At 42.3% G+C, this 20,413-nt stretch overlaps 1 protein-coding gene across 50 annotated transcripts in view; it reads left to right on the top strand.

Annotated features, from left to right (window-relative positions):
- RIMS2 (regulating synaptic membrane exocytosis 2) overlaps positions 1–9,135 on the top strand; it is a 360,299-nt gene extending 351,164 nt beyond the window's left edge. For 49 of the 50 annotated variants that reach the window (XM_077351691.1, XM_077351711.1, XM_077351692.1 and 46 more), the window contains 5 exons: positions 1,081–1,222; positions 3,025–3,137; positions 4,039–4,140; positions 4,631–4,770; positions 5,949–9,135. In XM_077351691.1, the coding sequence (XP_077207806.1) occupies positions 1,081–1,222; positions 3,025–3,137; positions 4,039–4,140; positions 4,631–4,770; positions 5,949–6,167 (716 nt within the window). In that variant the 3' untranslated portion in view covers positions 6,168–9,135. The remainder of the gene's footprint in view (positions 1–1,080; positions 1,223–3,024; positions 3,138–4,038; positions 4,141–4,630; positions 4,771–5,948) is intronic. The other variant, XM_077351690.1, reaches the window with a different exon arrangement.
- The last annotated feature ends 11,278 nt before the right edge of the window (positions 9,136–20,413 follow it).

Below are 20,413 nucleotides of genomic sequence, written 5' to 3'. Positions count from 1 at the left end.
ATTAAACAAAATGTGAGTCCAGTTGCACCTTTAAGACCATCAAAAATGTGAGCTTTCGTGTGCATGCACACTTCTGCAGACAATGGAACAAAACTCATAAGTATACAGATATAAGGAGAGAGTAAATTAGTAGTAAATTAGTAAACAACAAATATGCAGCATGATGATGAAGATTGCATAGTGCCTTCCTAGAATAACAAAATCAATCCTTTGGGTTCATTTGGCATTCACAAAAACATAGGGGATTATAAAAATGTTAAGGTCAGTGATTAATGGCAAACACTTTCCCAGTAGTGGAAAGAAATAATTAAAAGAGCTTTGTTGCTAGTCCCATCCGTCTCCACCCAAGCATGGAAGCATCCCCACAAGTGACAAGCCCTGCTGTGTTTGTTCTCCTGTCCAAAGATCAGTTAGATTCTAAATTTCATTACATACCAACTTAAGTCATGTTACAGTCCCATTGTCCCAAATTAAATGAAGAAGAGATTGCAAGGAATATAGATATAAGAGTTGAATGAGGTTAGCATATGTAGTGAGATAAAAAACAAACGAACAATATCCCTGTTGAGTACTGGGGATTCCATTGTAGGGCGGCATGGTCTTCTGCTTTGTCAGTTCAGCTTAGCAGAGGAAGGAAATTCCTGAGGAAATGGGGGGCAATAGATGGCACCGTGCTGTCACTTCTGGGACAAATGCTAGAGCATCACCCTACACCTACGTAATGAACTCATTTTTAATTGCATTGCTAGTGATTTTTTGGTGTCGTCAACTAGGCCTCTCCCCTGGCAACTTTATCCAAACAAAGTTATTTTTATGCAAGCCAGTAATTAGATTAATTGTGTGGTTTTTATACATGACTTTTATACATTCCTAGACTGGCCATCTGTGTTCACGTGTGTGCATTATGCACTAGTTTATAAATTGAATGTTATAACTATTTGTGATGTACTCAAATGAGATGAACTGTGAACTGTCTTTGCAGTAATGTTGTCTTTGCAGATGCTGTGGCCTGTATTCTGTTCCAGGTACATCCATCGATTAGATAGATTTGACGCTACTAAGTATGTTGTGTTTCTTCAGAAGCAGGTGGGAAAAAGTTAAAGAGCACAGTCCAAAGAAGCACAGAAACTGGGTTGGCTGTGGAGATGAGAAATTGGATGACACGTCAAGCCAGTCGGGAATCCACAGACGGCAGCATGAACAGTTACAGCTCTGAGGGGAAGTAAGTCAGCCATGTTGGTTTTAAAGCTAGCGTTAGAACTCAGCAAAAGAAAGGGGAGCTGGCAGCCTCTTTTCCTTTCAATAGGATGTTTGTTGTTTTGGACTTCCACTACATGGATTTCATTACATGACAGGAGAAGGCACTGCTTTAGAGGCCCAATATGACCAAGAACTAAACAGTAGTTATGTGCTTAGGTGTGCATATTTCATACATACATGGAAGATAAATCCAGGTGAATTAAATAGCAGGTGTTCCTTGAGTGTTTTTATATATTTTGGGCCTATAATTTGTTCAGGCATATAATTTTTCTTGCACACGAATCACATGCATCCAAAAATCACATTTTATAGAATATGATTTCTTCTAATTGAATATTGGATGCTACATGCCAGTAGATGCCATTAATGCCAGAGAGGTTAATGAGTTATAAATCTATGAATGATTCTGGTATTGTTCATTGATTTTGATAAGGTGACACTGTGTCAGCCTTAGTTGATCTATGAACGTAAAGATTGATTTTTTAAATAGTAGGTTTCAGGATGCTTTAGCATTGCAGCATTAAATGTAATAATTATGTGAAAATAAGTTGGCAATGTACCTGGAAGTATTTTCATGTAGTATGATTAGCTTGGCTGCAAGTTACCTGCTTAGCTGGTTGCAGGTTTTTCAAACGCCTTCAAAACTGGCAACAAAGCTTAGCAGGGGTACTGGATGTACTTCACATCAACCCTTCCCACACAACACATCCTGAATCGACTTAATTTTGTCAGTTATGCATTTTCCCTAATGGGCCACATTAATTAATTCCCTAATGGCCCACATTAATGGACCACATTAATTCACATTAATGGGCCACAATTTCAATGGTTAATTGTTACCCGGGTTATAGTCCAATTTCTCAACAAGTGGATTTGCCGCATTTTGAGGCTTGCATCTAATTATCAGTAGCGCTCCCATATAAGAGATATGAAAACTTCTTAAAACGCAAAATATTAGTGTTTTGACATTACATTGAAAAAAGCCAAAAATAATTCAGAGACAAGTGCTGTCCCCCGGTCTCCCCAGAAGAAGCACCCGAGAAATGGGCAGGCCCAACCACTGTCAGTTTCCAGGCTATCCCCTGGGAACTACTACAGGAGGATTGTATTATCTTTATGGCCTTAGGCTCCGTTTATAAGGATTTGTAATTGTTTTGAAAAAAGCTGAAAGCGTTGATAGTGTATTGAACAGATATCTTAGTTGTAATTTTATTTTACCATTTGTTTGTAACAATGTATTGTGAATATAACAGAAATTTACTCTTTTGTGCCTATTCATTGGGTTAATCGCTTTCACTTTGTATATTTTGGCCATTGTATTTTCTTTTGCTCTATTAGTCCTATTTGAAGGTTGGCAACGTAATCAGCTCATGGAAGAGAGCTTTGCCATTTGCCCTGTCCTTCTGCAGATTGAGTGACCCTTTGCAAAGAACAATGATTGTGGAATGGATAGCTGCAGAAGGACACTGCTGTTCCTTCTCTTTTACTTGAAGAGTCAAGGCCACATTGTGCTTGGGAGTTCCTTGACCTTCAGGGTTGGCTTTTTGTAGAGCCACAGGAAGAATACTTTTAAGATACCTTTTTCATGTTGTTCCAACCCACAGTATGGAGTCTGGTTACTCCTATAACTTTGTTTTCCGATATTTACAAAATTTCATTTCCTTGACAGGGTAGTGTTGTGGGACCAGATTAACAATAAATGGATTGTAGATTTTAATTTTACTCTTTAGAAACAAATGCAAATATAGGTTTGTTTTCATTTAGTTTGATCTTTCCTGGTGTGCGGTTGGGTGCGGACAGCCAGTTCAGTGACTTTCTAGATGGACTTGGTCCTGCACAGCTAGTTGGACGCCAAACCCTGGCAACTCCAGCAATGGGTAAGGAACTTTGCCATTTGGTTAGACTACAAAATGGAAAATTAATGATTATTAATAATAATTAATAATAATTATATTCGTCTTTGTTCTACTGGATGGTTTTAGATGTCCAAGTTTAATCTCAGTTTCCCTTAGTTTCAGAGAGACCCATATTGTAGAAATGAAGAGCTTATGTGTATTTTGGGGGGGGCGGGGATTGGCTGAGGCACCCATTCCTGGGCCGCAGGTACAATCTGCTGTTGCCTGAAAGAGGAGTTAAGATAATCTTCAATTATATAATCTACACTTTTATCTTAAATTTACAAAAACTGAAGCATCGTTTTGCGATACATTTTTCCAGTAGCTTGCTAATTTGACTTGGTTTTGGGGAAACATCCAGTGGTCCAAAGGCAATATAATGTCGATGTAAAATCTATTGGCGGTTGGGTCCGGTGCTTCAGCATTCAAAGTGGCCTCTCACACTCAAAGCAGCCAGTGCCACAGTGCAGGGAGGGATGGGAGGGGAGGGGAGGTGCGGGCATGGACATACTGGTCGGGTCGGTGCACACATGCAGGCGCAGAGCAGAGCATCGACACCCGCGCCTTCCCCCCCACGCTGTGGCACTGGCTGCCTCGGGTGCGAACGGCCACTTCAGACACCAAAACACCCAACCCGAATTGGCAGAGTATTTCTTGAGGATACTTCTGCATACGCAGTGGAGGGAAAGTTTAAACAAAGTTTGTTACAATGGATACTTTCGTCTTCATGCCTGTACTTCTTCACAAGCTTGTTAAAGACTAATTGCTTTGTTTTAACTGGAAGTGTGTTCAGTGGAAAAAGGAATAATCATTTTCTATTAATAACACGGCTCAAATATAGTCAGGTGTTTTAATTGTTATCATATCTCCCCCCTTTCCTCAGGTGATATCCAGGTTGGAATGATGGACAAAAAGGGACAATTGGAAGTGGAAATAATACGAGCTCGAGGCCTTGTTGTAAAACCAGGTTCAAAGACACTGCCAGGTAAACAAAATAACTGTTTAATGGACAGCATATTAATGTCGTTCATAACTATTTTAGCTGCAGTACATCATTTAACAGCACTATAAACTATATAGTACAGTATTTAATGGTCCTTCCAAAGTATATAGACTACCTAGAGGGTTTTTTTTAAATGTGGATTTGTTGTCCTTTCCAGACATTTTTTTGCCATGCCTTGTGTATTTATAATATTTATAATCCAGTATATTTTAGTGGGTAGGTATGCATGAAATCTCTTACTGTTCTCAGGATACAGAGCTTCAGCAATTACATTTCTGCTTGGCTCTATACTTGAAGTTACAGCTTGTAATGAATTAAGGCTTAGGGTTGGGTGTTTTTTCCCCCCAAGGATATCTTTAATTAAAATATTTATCAGCTAAATAGCAAGATTTAGCATATGGTGCTAAGTGTAGCTAATGTATAAAAATGGTCTCTAACAGATTTTCATCTCTTTTTTTTTCTCTCCTCAAAGCACCATATGTAAAGGTGTATCTATTAGAAAATGGAGTCTGTATAGCCAAAAAGAAAACAAAGGTGGCAAGAAAAACGCTGGAACCTCTTTACCAGCAGCTGTTGTCATTTGAGGAGAGTCCCCAAGGGAAAGTTTTACAGGTAATTTGCCTTTATAATGGGTAGATTCTTCTATTTCAGCAGCATTAGTTGAATAAGCACAAGACTTAACTGCTATCATAGCCTTGCCCTAAACTCTCACTTTAATTTAAATGTTTGGATGCAAGTACTGCTGCATTGGTACCATAAAATCATGGTTTGATGGTATATGCCAGTTCATAAATGCAATTAAAAGACAAAAAATTAGAGAGCCTCAGCATGTCCATAAAAGCTCCTCCTCATAGAAAGGTGTTTTCCACAGAGGATAGATGTCTGTGGTTACTCTGCTGCTACCGCAGCTCCCGGTACTACTCAGTGACCACAGAGCTTCCCCTAGAGGATTTCCCTGCCATTTCCTTTCTCCAGTAGCAGCTATTTCCCCTCACCACCACCAGAGGGGCCTTTAAAAAAAAATCAGCAATTTAATATTGTTATTTGATTATAACAAACTGTGTATCAGATTGACTGAATTCTCAGTTTTATTATATTTAAAATACACCTTTACCCTTCTATTTCCACAATGAAAGTGGCAAGATATTTATTTATGTTAATAATGACAGGTGAGAGTTCAGTAAACCTTTGCTAATGAGCCACTGTGTTGTCTGGTATATCCCAAACATATTATTTTGCTGGATACATGTCAATTTAAAATTCATAGGAAGAGTAGATCTAGACTTTAAGGCGATACCTCGTTGCTTTGGCAAAATAATTGCCAAGACTATGTACATTATATTTGTTAACTGACGAAGTATTTATAATCAAACATTGTAGGTTTTGTTTCCTGCCTTGGTTCAGTTATAGTTTCCAAGAGCAAAGGGGATTCTGAAATGTCACAGGGCCGTATTTAAATGCCAACAAACATTGCAACTGTGAATGCTGCCATTCTACAGAAAAAGACAATGTTACCCAACTGTGAAAATGCCAAAAACTCATCATAACCTGCCATTCTTAGTTATCTTTTAATGCAGGGGCAGTCAACCTGTGGTCCTCCAGATGTCCATAGACTACAATTCCCATGAGCCCCTGCCAGCAAACTTTTGCTGGCAGGGACTCGTGGGAATTGTAGTCCATGGACATCTGGAGGACCACAGGTTGACTACCCCTGCTTTAATGAACCAAAGAACTTTTCATCCTCATTCTGCTTCTAAAACCTCTTCATTTTTCCTTTTTACTCCAAACAGATAATCGTGTGGGGCGATTATGGACGTATGGATCACAAATCCTTTATGGGAGTGGCACAGATACTTTTAGATGAACTGGACCTGTCCAACATGGTGATTGGCTGGTTCAAACTGTTTCCCCCTTCCTCCTTAGTAGATCCAACTTTGGCCCCTCTGACAAGAAGGGCTTCCCAGTCGTCTCTTGAAAGTTCAACGGGACCTTCTTACGCTCGCTCATAGCAGCTGTGAAACTGGTGTCATGACAACCAGCGTTACAAAAATTTTAAAAAATTAACAGGTCGCAAACCCTGGTAACACTGCATGCTTAATGTTGTGTCTTCGGAGCCTGTTTCTAGGGCTACAAAGCGATCCTGTGTTCTCAGAGGAAGTTGCACACATTGTGCTCTAAAGGAAGTCCTCAGGTGAAGGAGTGGAGCTGGAAGAACTGAATGGTTTAGAGTTCAGTGACACTCAAGTTTTAGTCCAATCTGAAGCCATGGATTAAACTAAAAGAATCAAGCTGTCTCATGCAACAAGAGTCCCTTTCAATGGCACATCTATTTTCTTGCTCCCTTTTCTTTATCTGTCCCCTCTCCCCACCCACTCCCTGTCCAAGCCTGGTGATGCCACAGACATGGAGCTACTCCACGAAGCCATTCTGCAAGTCAGTGGGAAGATGGAAGCAAAGAGGGCCGTTCCCGGATAGCCAGTTGTCTTTACAGTTGCTTGGAAGCAGAGGAAACTTGCCTTATAGAAAGGTTGAAGACTTATAGTGGCAGGCTTCGTAACTCCAGCTACTGCTAGAGTCAAATGCAGTGTGTGTGGACTCTGAAAAAAAATGATTTTTTAAAAAATTCTGTGGCTATACCGTACTGTATGAAAATTAAAGAAACTTTTTTGCATGGACACAGATTATGCTGAACACTTACAATTATTTTCTTGGGGCTGCAACTTGCAAAAAAAAAAAAAAGAATAAATCAGCCATTTTCAACAATTTATATTATTTTTAAAAATAAATTTCACTAGTGCATGGTTTTAAAAGGGAGAGAATGCAACAGAGTGATAAGACGCACCACGTTTCTCATTCTTTAAACCAATTACGGTCTGTGTTTTTGCAGACATAAATGAAAAAAATAATTTCTAGCAAATATTTAAAAATTATGTTTATGTGACAAGAAATAAGTGTAATATATAAAATTTATTTAAATGTAAAAGGTACAAGCCTTGTAAAGTTCAACACTATGTTCGAAATTGTACAATTCTTTCCCCTTTCTTGTCTGTTCTTCCCTCCTTTTGCCCTCCCATTTCCTTCCTGCCTCCCAGGATGGTCATTATACTCTGAAACTGCTACTTTTTGACTTACTCCTCTCATGCCCCACATTTGATTCAGGGTTGCAGGTAACTCTGCAGTTCTGAATTCTTTGAGGAAAACTATTGTTTAAGAACTTTTTTCAAGCATGTTGAAAAGGATTTTGCAACATGGCTTGGGGAGTACATTACAATAATTCAGCATGTATTTGATAAAAAAATGAACTTTTTGCAGTTTATTGTACAGTGCATGGAAACTTTCTTTTTTTTCCGTCACCTTCAAATTAAATTCTACAGCAAAATACTGGAATCATGTGGCCATTTGTAAAATGTCTTCAATAAATTTGTTTTCAGCACCAGCATCATTCATTCAAAGGTTGAACTATTATTTCTGGAAAGTTTTAAAGTAATGGCAAGTCTTATTAAATTTCAGCATCTTACCACTTGCACTGAGCCAAACAAATTGCTATTTAGGGATCCAAATGAGAGAGTAATTATGCTGTATTATTCAGTCTTGAGAATCTGTTTGTTAAATCAGTGAATATCACCCTTATATTAAAAAGTCAAAACTTGGACAGCAGTTCTGCACTTTCTTATTTTTTAAATTAGTGGTACTTATGTGCCCTAACAGATACCAGGGCTGTACCTTCTGATTTTTAAACGCCTTAAATAAAATACATGCAACTTATTTTTGACACCATTACTAGCCTGAATGCAAATTCATCTCAGATATTAAGAAAAAAAAATGTGTCTCCTGTATATCAGGTGATTTTTGGGGTAGAAATGTGGGATCCTCTATGTCCAGAGTTCTCATTAATATCTCTGATAATAAAGAATGTAATTTGTTATGTTTAAGTGGGACCATTTTCCTTTCCCTGTGTCATTAGATGCCTTTAATTATCTACTTATTGTTTAATGTTGAAGCATTGCAATAATTTATTTATGTTTAAATTAAGACCATATGCAGAAATATTCTCGTTTTGTATTTTAAAAATCTGTACTATTTCCCCAAAATTTACATGCATCATAGGGGGCAAAAATAACAATAGGTGTCACTTTCAATGCCTTTTGCTTTATGGTGCAGTGTGGCAAATAATTACTGAGCATAGTCCACCAAGGCTGTCCAGGAACCCTGCACAAATACCATTAAAATGAGGGAAGGTTGTGCAGCTGTAGTGCCTAGTGAAATTGTACCCAAACACCTTGGTCTAGAACTCCATGGATATCCCAGTGAAAAAAAATACGCCCATGGAACTGTCTTCTCCGCTAGACTGAATGGAGAAGCTATCACCGATGGGAGTCCCACATATGCATCAGAGGCCTGATACCCTCAGGAAATTACTACATCAATTTGCCTTTCTCTCTGTGTGGTTATGTAGAAGGGACAGGTGTTAACATTAATTAATGAACACCAATAAAACGTAGTTGAACAAGTTACCTGTGTATGAGCAACCAATAAGTACTCAATATACCCTTGCATTATTCCCCCCAGGAGTAAAACAATTTTTTACATGTATTACTCACTTCCTGATACTGTGACATGCAGTCATGCATTCTTTTATGCATATTCCTATAAAATTGTTTCTAATTTTAAAAAAGGACATGACCAAATGGAAGATCTGTACATACTTGGTCGTTATGCAGTATTTATTTTAAAAAGTTGATTGTATTTTTTTTAATATTCACATGTCTGCAACTCTACTTATGATTTAGTCATGTAAATAGCACTCTTCCAGTGACCACAGCTGTCTTGTACATAGTCTGTTTTAAAAGTAAAAGGAATTGTAATTGGGGGAGAAAGGGGCAGATTAGGCCTGTTAATGAACACCAACCAATGTAAATCAAAATTCATTCTGGTGATGGTATTTAACACTTTAAATAAAACATTTTCTTTACAGAATGTGTACATGATTCTTTTCCTCCCCCTCAATGCATCTTTTCAAAAAGGCCATACTTGTGATTTCCTTTATAAAAAACACAAAAGAATTAAAACCTTGAAAAAAAAAAGTCATGAAATTTTTGTATGCAAGATGCATTGAAATCAGTGGGAACACATATGTTGTGTTTTACATGCCTCTTAACGTACATGCAGCTTGCACAGGGGAAGCTCATTATGTACGTCTTTATTTGGAAAGGTAGATCCAAAGAAACCAATCTTAAAGGAGCAAGAGCCAAGTCCAATAGCAACCTAAAGTCCAACAAGGCTTTCAGTGTATAAACATTTGAGTGTCAAGGCATCAAGGGAGCTTTGACTCTAAAGTAAGATGACCATGTGTCACGATTTTCATGGGACACTCACGCAAAGGCAAAATAGTCCCGTGTCTCACCGCGGCTTTAAAAAGTCCCGCTGGTGCATGGCCTGGGTGCACACCCCAAGGTGATGAGAACTGCCCACCGTCCCTCTTATATTCCCTCTCCAGCCCTTCCCTTTCCCCTTTGCTTCGGTGACCAGCCCCGCTTCGAGTACCACGACATTCCCCACGCCCTTGAAACAGCAGCCCCTCTCCCCCCTCAACAGCCTGGAGGCTCCCAATATGAGCAAAATGCCCCCCCCCAATGTCCCACTTGACCACTATTAAAATCTGGTCACCTTACTCTAAAGAGTTTATATGGTGGAAATGTTGATATTTAAGGTGCTACCAGACTCAAATCTTGTTCTACTGAAGCAATCTTACAGTGTTACAATCTATTGCATTTGAGAGTGTTGATGATGTAAGCACATACAACAGTTTTTTAGAAATATGTGTGTATAGCTGTGCAATTAAGGCCTTACCGACTTAGACACGTTATATATAATCAAAACTGATTACTAAGGTGTATAGCTTAATAAAACAATGGATGAATGAAGAAAAAAAAACTTGTGAAATAACTGAGACAAAAAAGGCCATACATAGAAAACAAAAGAACTTTGATCTGGTTAAAAACTTCCATGACTGTCAAGCCAAGCATGCTTAATGTATGTGTTTAAGATCAATCTTGTGTGTTTTCATGTAGACATTTCCACACTGTCACTCTGGCTTTGATCCAACCAGCATTTCTGCTGTGAGAAGGGAGGAGGTAATTCCCTTTGACCACCAGGTGTTGAAGATTATGGGACCTGCATGGACAAAAGATATGAGGAACATGGTCTGTAGTAAGGAGAGAGGTGAAACTGAATGAAAACACTGGCCAAATTAATTTTGTTTTAATTTGTTTAGTTTTAATTTCTGCAAGCAACTACCTTCTTCTTACACTTTCCTTCACAATTATTCCCAGTGATGATTCTTCTAGCAAGCCTAACTACTGAATGCCTGTTTTATGCCTAAAATGGGAAGCAGGATCTTCAGCAGCATTGCTTGTCTAAGGGGTGCCATTTGGACTGGACTGATCATTCTGATGCTTCATTATCTGAGCAGAAAGTTTTACAAGCTATGACTTGTACCCTTCCCATTTTACCGTAGTCTTTGGTATTCATTTACTGCATTTTAAAGCTGACCTAGCTGTTGTGAGGAATTTCAGGAACAGTCTTGAATTGCATAGGTCATAGCAATATGCCCAATCCAGAGAGCTCTTCTCACTTGATTAAGAGCCCATTCAATTTGTGGTTCTCAGCTGCTACTAAAAAATCATTGTGGAATTCATGTGCACATTTAACAGTACTTCATTTCAAAAACATTTACTTAGATTTTTCTAGTGAAATCCAGGTCCACCAACAGGATTTCAATTTATCTAATCCATGAATATCCAAATTACACCAACATTATTAAGTTTTACCAGGGGATATGACCATTCGCAGAAGTATTCAGGTGATATTTGCCATTAGGGCTTAAGTGAGCAGTTAAGCCTCAATGTTGTATTGGTGTTTGACCTGTTAAAACAGTTGTTTCCTGACTCCTAGACAATAAGGTGCTGTTAAGTCACAACAGTGTCGTAGAAAGTGCCATCTACAAAGACAGTCCAGGGCTGAATCTGCACAGAGCTTTTATTTCAGTCCCAGGTCGATTCAATCCCTGCCATCCACAATCCCTGCCATTCATTCCCATTTTGATTTTGGCCGATTTAAATTCTTCCTCTGTAACAAGCATGATTGATCCGGAGTGATCCTACCTTTCCCCCGCAATATCCTGCAGTGGATAACCCTTAATATTTGAAAAATCGGCATGACTAAAGGTGCAGCTCTCTGCTTGTCCCGAACTAACTAGCTACAACACTATAGAAAAGCCCTGATTGGCCAGGGCATCAGTTTAAAGGCTTCCTCGTTCCCATGCTGCGAGATTTCTCTTAAAGGGGAAGCCCTAACTTCTCTCAGCAGAGATTTGCCTCTTGGTTCCCCCCTCTGCTGTCTCCAAACCTCTCTCCCCTCCCCTTCAGGAAAAGAAAGAGGCTCCTGCTGCACTTGGCTCCTACTCCCCCTTCTAAGCTTCCCTAATCACGTACCGAACACTTTTCTGTTTCAATGGGGAGGAGGAGGGATACAGGAAGAATCAATCTGAATTCAGCAGGATCCACAAAGGAAAAAACAAAGTAAGTGCTGAATCAGCACTGGTAAGTGACATTCAGAGGCAGTTTACTATTGCCTGCCTCTGTGTAGCAACCCTAGATTAATTTGATGGGCTGCCATCCAATACTGATCGTGACCATCCCTGCTTTGTTCCTGAGCTCCAACAGGCCTGGGCTAAACTGGCCTATGTAGGCTGCTTTGATAGAGAAATCAGTAAATTAAACAAAATGGTAAAGGGCTTTTGTAACTTACGGAATCAAGTTTAAACTCTTGCCTTGGTTTGTTGTAGACATACCTGTTGATGCGTGTGTCCACCGTTTGTTGAGCCAAATATTTGTTCTGATAGCAGAAGCATTTGAAATGTGAATTCTATCAATGGAATCCCTAGCAACAATTTTCCTATGACACCTGGGCATTTTTCTCTAAACCCTGCTGCAGTCTCTGTAGTCAGCTGCTTCCTTGTCCACAATTAAGTAACTCCAAACAGCAAAGATGCCTAAAAAGACATTCTCAGAGACCATTCTCCCACTTTGGAACTTCCTCCTCTGTTTTTATGGTCAGGGATCAGTATGGGGCTCTTAGTTTATTCCACTACAAAAAAAACATTTCTGTATACGTTTACAAGATTGTATATGTCGTAAAATAAAAGCTCCAATTAAAGCAAGTGTTTGATATTACCTTCGTTTTGATTGTTATTAGTTGTACAACCTTAGTTTCTAGATGTCCAAGATAATAAGTATCATTTTCATTTTTGAATGTTTTAATTTGTCACAAATAATGCCACAGTGACCTTCCTCAATTCCCATGAAATAATGAACCTTTTTCACAAAAATCAGGCGGTTATGGAGCAGATCCAAATGCAGTCCCTGTTTGCCGCGTGGTTTGAGAATCCCCAGAATCTGCGATCACTCCCCTTCCCCTTGTAAGGCAATTTGCATTTATCCAATGAAGAAGCTCGGGATTCGAGTCTGCTTCTTCCTTCATTCCCACCTCAAGTGATGATGTATCAACTCTGCCTACTAGATGCTGGTCCACCCACCCTTTCTCCTCCCTATTTTTTAAAAAATAAACATGATTGAGTTACAATGAGAATTTGCACTAACAATACAGCCCGCTTTTGAGAACGCTCCAGAAAGTTAACCTTAAGTAAAAAACGAGGAATCCACATTCCTCTCCCTGCTTCTCCCTCTAGCATCTAAATGTGCTTTACTTTTATGAACAGGTTTTGGAAAGACAGGAATGGGGGAAGAAAAAGCTGCTTCCTTCTTATCCCCACTCTGCTCGACTCTTCTTTGTTCTAGCAACATGCTGCCCAAGAGAGGATGAGTGCCTGAGCGAACTGCTGTAGGAGGGTACTGCTCTCTCACAATGCCAGCTAATTTTATAAAAAGTAAAACTTCTCCGTTGAGATGCCTGTGCATCTAATCCAAGATGCATAGTGCTTTTTTAAATGCCACCCCTTTTGGAATCATGAGCCTTGACTCTTTTAAAAATTAATCTTGAGCCTGATTTTTTTGGGGGGGGGGACTTAAGACATGCATGCTTTGTGTTTTAACTGTGTGTGTGTGGGGGGGGGTTGCTTTGCTGAACAATTTAACACCTATTCGTTGCTCCAGGCTGTTTGTTTAAAAAAAAAACCTGTCCCCAGGAGAAAGGAGAGGGAGGTGGATGTGAGGGCAGGAACTAGAGGCAGAGATAGTGCTACATCGGCTCCGCACATTTCCTTGACATGTCGCTTGCTGGTTGCTCTCCTCTGGCCAGCACTACATAGTTTGGGGAATCCACTTTATGCGATTCTCCAGTTAGCACTTAAAATGGAGAATATAGATACCGGTTTGCTGCTTGGACAATGGATGTTGGCGATGTTGTGCAAAACGCAAAAAATATGGCCTCTGCATAAGGTGAGCATTTCACTTGTTTTATTGGGTGCGGAATGGCCCATAGAGAGCATGGCCGAAGGCAGGCTATGGGAGGAGACTTCTTTCAGGGTTTTTCACTCCCAGTCTGCCTCTACTCACAAATTTGTTCTGCTAAAATGGAGAGGAGGATCAAATAAGGTGCTTTGAATATGGCCTCCCCTTTTTAGAGATGAAACCCACACACCTGTTTAACTGAATTTGATACAAGGATGCTATATAGTGATTTTCTTTTTGGACATTCTGATCACCCATATCAGCTCACTTGATAGTTTTTGTTCATCTGGCTTCTCAACCAAGTCCTTAAGTATTGCAAGGCAGGCAAAAAGGTAGCAGTATGAATTGCATACCAAACAAATTCCTTCAATTGCAATAATGTCTTTTGTTTACCAACATATTATTTACTGGCCTCATATACAAAGCTCATGACTACTCACACAGCTTGAGTCCTAGCAGATGAATGCAACCATTAAAGAAAAATATAGAGTAGGCAAGTGCTGCAGAATAATAATGCTAAAAAGGATGGAAGGAAACTATGGTCCCGCTCGAGCCACCTGCCATAGAGTTTTATCAGTAAACCCAGCTAAAATGGCACCTTACTGTATGCTATAGCAGGGGTAGTCAACCTGTGGTCCTCCAGATGTCCATGGACTACAATTCCCGTGAGCCCCTGCCAGCATTAGTTGGCAGGGACTCATGGGAATTGTAGTCCATGAACATCTGGAGGACCACAGGTTGACTACCCCTGTGCTATAGAATTGCCAGCCCCCTGCTTCAGATGGGGTATCCCTCGGCCACAAATTCCCTTTCCTGCCACCAATCTGACCTGCAACACTTCTGTTCTGTAGCCTACTCCTCATTGTGGTACATCTCTTTGTGGAATCTTAGACTCTTAGAGAGGATTAGAGCAAGTAACAGAGAAAGAGAGGATGGTCAAAGGCTAGAATGTAGTCTCCATATGCAAAGGCTGTGTCTTTTGGATTAATGCTTCCTTGGAGTCCATGGTGGAGGAAGCGGTGCCCTTGGTGAAATGCTTGTTGGTTTCACAAAAGCATCTGATTAGCCCAGGGGTAGTCAAACTGCGGCCCTCCAGATGTCCATGGACTACAATTCCCAGGAGAATTGTAGTCCATGGACACCTGGAGGGCCGCAGTTTGACTACCCCTGGATTAGCCACTATAGAAAATAGAGTATTGAACTAGATGGGTAGTTTGTCTACACCAAAGACCATACCAATTAAATTCGGACTTTTGAATTACCATACTGAAAAAGGTTGGGAATGGTGCTACCTCTCTGTGCATACCAGCTGGTGTGATCCATTAGTAGAACTGTATCTTGAGCTGCTTTCTTGAGCTGTTGTCAAACATTTCCTTCCCCCCCTCCAGCTATTTGTTCTGCCTGCCTGATGTTTTGTATGCAATTTGGACTGTGCCTCATTGGAAACAGGCATGCAGAGTTCTATACAAGAGCACATCTGGTGCAGCAACCAATTACTAGATAGGATGGGGTGAGAAGGGGGAAATGCCAGTGGTGGCACATCTCCACCTTGTAGTACAACCGGAGTCCATTAAGCTAAATGGAGAGATCAGCTACCTGTCTGTCACCAGCAACGGTATAAACACATACCGGGTGTATACCGTGTTTCTCCATCAAGCTAATTTATGGTGCTTTCTACAAGTCTGCAGCCCATAGAGAGGTCACCTCAAGAGGCCCTCAATGTCTTGGGTGTCAGCTTCCTGCCATCAATTTAATGTATAAAATAATAAGCAGTGCCCTGGCAAGTGGAGAAAAATACATTGTTGATCACCAGCTTAGGCTGTGACAGCTAGCTTTCTAAAAGCAACGTGCAGAAAAGGGACACGTGGGTGACACTAACCAGGAGCAGAGAAGTTTTCTTAGTTCTTCAGCCTCTCCAGAAATGAAAGCAGGCAGAGTAAAGGTCGGTGCAAAAGACTTCATTGCCATATTGAGTTATTCCAGTTGATGGGAACATGGGCAGGCAGAGCATGTTTGCTTGTTTTACCATTTTCAAGCTCATTATTCAACTCATGCTGCCCGTACATGTTGGCAGAAGACATGGGAAATGTGGATTATGTTCCCGTGGGGTTGTTGGCATGCCACTGGAGAGCACCTGCTAATTGCATACCAGCACGCATCAACTTTTGTGGAGCTATTATGAGTGGAGAAAGCTTGGGCCCCAAAGAGCCTGATTCATCCCCTGACTTGTTATGAAGAGTCAAGCTACATTACGCAGCCTAGGGGTGTCTGTGGGTGTCCGTGTGTGCAAGAGGCGCATGGGGCTCAGTCTTGCTGTAGCTGCAGGGCTTTTTGGAGACAAATCAGAACCAACCACCTCTGTGCCAGGCACTTCTATACACAAAGAGTTGCTGTGCAGAGGCAGGCAATGGCAAACCACCTCTGACTGTCTCATGCCTCAAAAACCCTGAGGAGTCGCCCCCAGTCAGCTGTGACTTGACCGCCCTCCCCACCACCCATGGGCTGGATGGAAGCAGCTGAGAGCTGGTGGGTCACGTCAGGCCTTCAGTTCTTTGAGCCTGTCAATTAAATTCAGCACAGATGACTTTCCAGAAAATATATCATGCTCCCTGGCTTTCCACTTATGTTTCTCCCCTGGAGATATCTGAGCCTCCTGTAACTACGCTGAAAAAAAGCAAGGAAGTCATGGCCTGGATAGGAGGCAGCAAAGAAATGTGAACCCTATTCTGGGCCATGGGGCAGGCTAGGTGAGCTGGTGCTGACCACGAAGGAAAGCTGTGATAGGGTGAAAGGGCTTTTGGCATGTCCAGAAGCATGGAGTCAGCATTTACAGTGTCAGGCTCAGTGAGGAATTCCAGTGTCCTGTGCAGGAAAGCATGAAAGCCATCTGCTGCCCCGTCACTTTTACGTGGGCCGAGACAAGCTTGAAGGAGCAGTTCTGTGTCCAGGGTTGGTTCCAGGTTTTGAGGTGCCCTGGGCAGAGTTCCTGTGGGTCTCCTTCCCACCCATGCATCCCACTACTCGCCTGCACTACCTTCCCTAACCCTGCCTGAAAGCCTTCCTCCCCTTTCAGTCAGACAGTGCATGAACCTGCGCTGTCCTTTCCCTGCTGGCAGAGCACTCACAAAGAAGCAAGCAAGGAGAGGGCATGTTGGAGGAGGGGAGTCAGCAGCACCAGGCCTTGGCAGCTGTCTGCAGCACCCACACTTCCTGGTGCAGCAGGGTTGGTTTGTGCGGTGTATCAGGGCAGCAAGGGGGACATGCCGCCTGGATGGTCACCTTACACCTGGGGGGTTTCCTGGATTCCTCCTGCAATCCCATGACCTCTTTGTCAGGTGCTGCCCTGGCTAAGAGCCATGCCTCTCATTTTTGTGCCAACAGATCCTGCCCCTGGAGCACCTTCTGTCAAAACCCTCCCTGGAAACCAGAAATGGCCTGCACAGTTGCTTAATGGCTTGGCAGGTGGCGCTCTCGCAGGGTTTTCTTATCCTCAAAAAAGACTGCAAGAAAAAGACTCTCCCGGGGTCACCCAGGGAAGTTTAGCCAAGCAGAGTGGACTAGGGTCATTAACTTTGGGTTGGGAAATATTGGAGACTTTGGGGGTAGAGCTGAGAGTGGGCAGGTTCGGATGCAGGGAGAGACCTCAATGGAGTATAATGTTATTTATTTTATTTTATTTATTTGTTGAATTTGTATGCCACCACTTCTGGCCCTTGTTAGCAGGCCCTCCACCACAACCCCTTGCCCAGGCCCCTCTCCCCTTACCTGCTGCTGGCTCCAGGCACTGAGGTGCCTCTGAGAGCAAAGAGGCTAGAGTCCAGGGACTGAGGACAGGAGCTGCAGGGACAGGGATTTTCTGGCTGCACCCTGATTGGCCCTATTCCAACTTGGACAGCCAGACATGTTCCATTCCCCCCCCCCCAGGCTGTTTAACACATATATAGAATAACTATGGATAAGGATGGGGAGGGGTGTTCTGTTTTTTTTTTGTAGGTAATCCCTAATTTTAAGGCCATCTGTATGCAACTGCTGTGCAAATAATGCTGTAAAATGTGGACATCTTGAAGGAGAACATTCAGAGCAAGGATACTGAAAATGAACATAAGATTCCTGGCTCATTTCTCACAAGTGGGAAGTGGATTCAAAATGAGAAATATCTGAGTTGAATGAGCACAGTTGCAAAATTCAGCCTAATCTGGTTGTGGCTATTTAGCCTCATGAGCTGCGTGATCCTGACATGCCGGCCACTTTCTGATTTTGATCCTTTGGATGGTTTGGCTGGCTTCTGGCTGGGCATGATTATGCACTCAACACAAATTAGCGAATGTGTCTCAGTGTCTTTATTTGCAAAGTAATCAAAAAATGCTCCCTTGATATGAATCAGCAGTCACCATTGTGCAGAATGGCAAATACATAATGTTCTACATCTCAAGCAGAAGCTTGGCCTTAATTAACTCTAAGATTTGCTCTGAAAACAAGTGTGGGGGCAAAGAAATTACAAGACACATGCCTGAATATAATTTCTGAAAGGTGAAGACTGCTTAGGTAAACATTTTAGTTTTTCAGGGGGAGTGTGTGTGTGTGTGCAAATGCACAACACAAGCTCATAAAGCATTAGAGTAGAGCATATGAATCTGTTCTGCTCCCAGGAAACTCTTCCTCTGGCACAGTGAGCCTTGAAAGTCATGTTTTTGCTGGATAGAGGATCTATAGGTTGGATAAGTAGTTCTCAACCTGGGGGTCGGGACCCCTTTGGGGGTCGTATGACCCTTTCGCAGGGGTCACAGCAGGGTGAGCAGCTTGGCCGGGGGGGGGGGCTGCCACTGTTGCTGCTCCTCCTGTAGGCCCCTGCGCTCAGCCACCAGCCACTCCAGCAGTGCTTCCAGTGCAGTGCAGTCTCCTGCCAGGCACTCCAGGTGGCAGCACAGCTCGGCGGGACAAGAGGCAGAACTGAACTGAGGAACCCGGAAAAAACCTCAATTTATATACAATCATGAACAATGGATCTTCATGCCATTGGTCAGTTTCGGTTTAATTTCTGTGAAAGAACACTTGCATAATTTTATGGTTGAGAACCACTGGGTTAGAGCCAACCAATTTTACATCTGGTGCATAAGAAATGAAGGAACCATTAAAAACTCTACACTTGGGCTCCCGGGAACTGCATACACAAAAGTCATATGGGACAGGGGCTGTGGTCAGAAGGGGATGTGGATGACAGCAGTGAGTGAAAAAACCTTGGCTGGATCCACCCCTCGCCTGGAGGAAGGATCCTACAGGAGCCAGATTGGTGTAGTGGTTAAGAGCGATGGCCTCTAATCCAGAGAACCGGGTTTAATTCCCCACTCTTCCACATACAGCAAGCTGGGTGATCTTGGGCCAGTCACAGTTCTCTCAGAACTCTCTCAGCACTACCTACTTCACAAGGTGCCTGCTGTGGTGAGAGGACAGGAGCTGCTTTGAGACTCCTTGGGGTATGAAAAGCGTGGTATAAAAAAACAACTCTTATTAATAGGATTTAGCCAATCTGTCTAGATTGTCTCCATATTGGAGGAAAGGACTTCTACTCCAAGTGCTATGTTCCTTTCCTTGGAGTCTGATGTCTCTGCTAGCCAGACAGGGTGATATCTTCTGTAACTCACTCTACATGGGCTTGCCCTTGTCCCTGACCCGGAAATTGCAACTGATATAGAATGCAGCTACGAGGATCCTCACTGGAACATCTTGGAGGACCCATATTCAGCCAGTGCTGAGACAACCGCATTGGTTGCCAGTTGCGGCCCAGATCTGGTTCAAGGTTTTGGTCTTAACCTTTAAGGCACATTGCAATCTGGGATCCACATAACTGAGGGACAGCCTATCACCCTGTGGCCCTCACAGGGCTCTCCGCTTGGCAGGTAGTAATCTGCTGGTGATTCTGGGCCCAAGGAAAGTTTGGTTGGCCTCAACCAGCCTTTTCCGGCCCTGGCCCCAACCCGGTGGAATGAGCTGAAGGCCCTGTGGGAGATACACTGCTGGCTCATATTGTAACACTGGCGGAAGTGAAATGTCTGGGGATTGGTACTCCTTTGCTTCACCAGATCCAAAAACCTTAAAGCACCAATTAGAGCAATGACCCAAATGCCAGCAACAATAATCTTTGGCTAAATGATGAAGAGCAGTTTTACATCTGGAAGTGGCAAGAGGAACAAATAAAGAGCCCAGATAGAATTTCTAAAATTAGCAATAAGGGTCATTAACCAGGAATTATAGAGTGCATGAAAGCAGAGGACTTAGCTGTTTAGGGTTGCTTTCACTTTCTAATTGGTTGGATGCCACAATCCATCAGCTGAAGGTGATTGGTTTCTGATCTTGTGGCTTCCCCTCTCCCAGCAGTCCTTTCTGACCCCAAGAGAGTTTATTCTAGGGCTAAAATAGAAATGGGGGGAGTGGGCAAAATCACTGCCTCTCCTTTCAATGCAGTTATGCTGAGGGAATGAGCAGAACGGATTATCTCACCTCCTCTCTTCCCACTGCAGCCTCAGTCGTGTTGCACAGGTGCCAGGGGATTTGGGATACTGCATCTGTGTCCAAAGTGAGCAGAGAGCAAGCGTGCTGTAGTGGTTAAGAATGGTGGATCCTAGTCTGGAGAACTGGGGTTGATTCTCCGCTCTTGCTCCTGATGTCTGCTCGGTGACCTTGGGCCAGTCACAGTTCTCAGAGCTCTCCCAGCCCCACCTACTTCACAAGGTGTCTGTTAGAGGGAGAGGAAGGGAAGGCAAGTGTAAGCCACTGTGAGACTCCTT

Source organism: Paroedura picta, chromosome 9 (genome assembly GCF_049243985.1).
Source record: "Paroedura picta isolate Pp20150507F chromosome 9, Ppicta_v3.0, whole genome shotgun sequence".
NCBI lineage: Eukaryota > Metazoa > Chordata > Lepidosauria > Squamata > Gekkonidae > Paroedura > Paroedura picta.
Note: the sequence above shows the minus strand (reverse complement) of the source record. Positions and strands in the feature narration are given on the sequence as shown.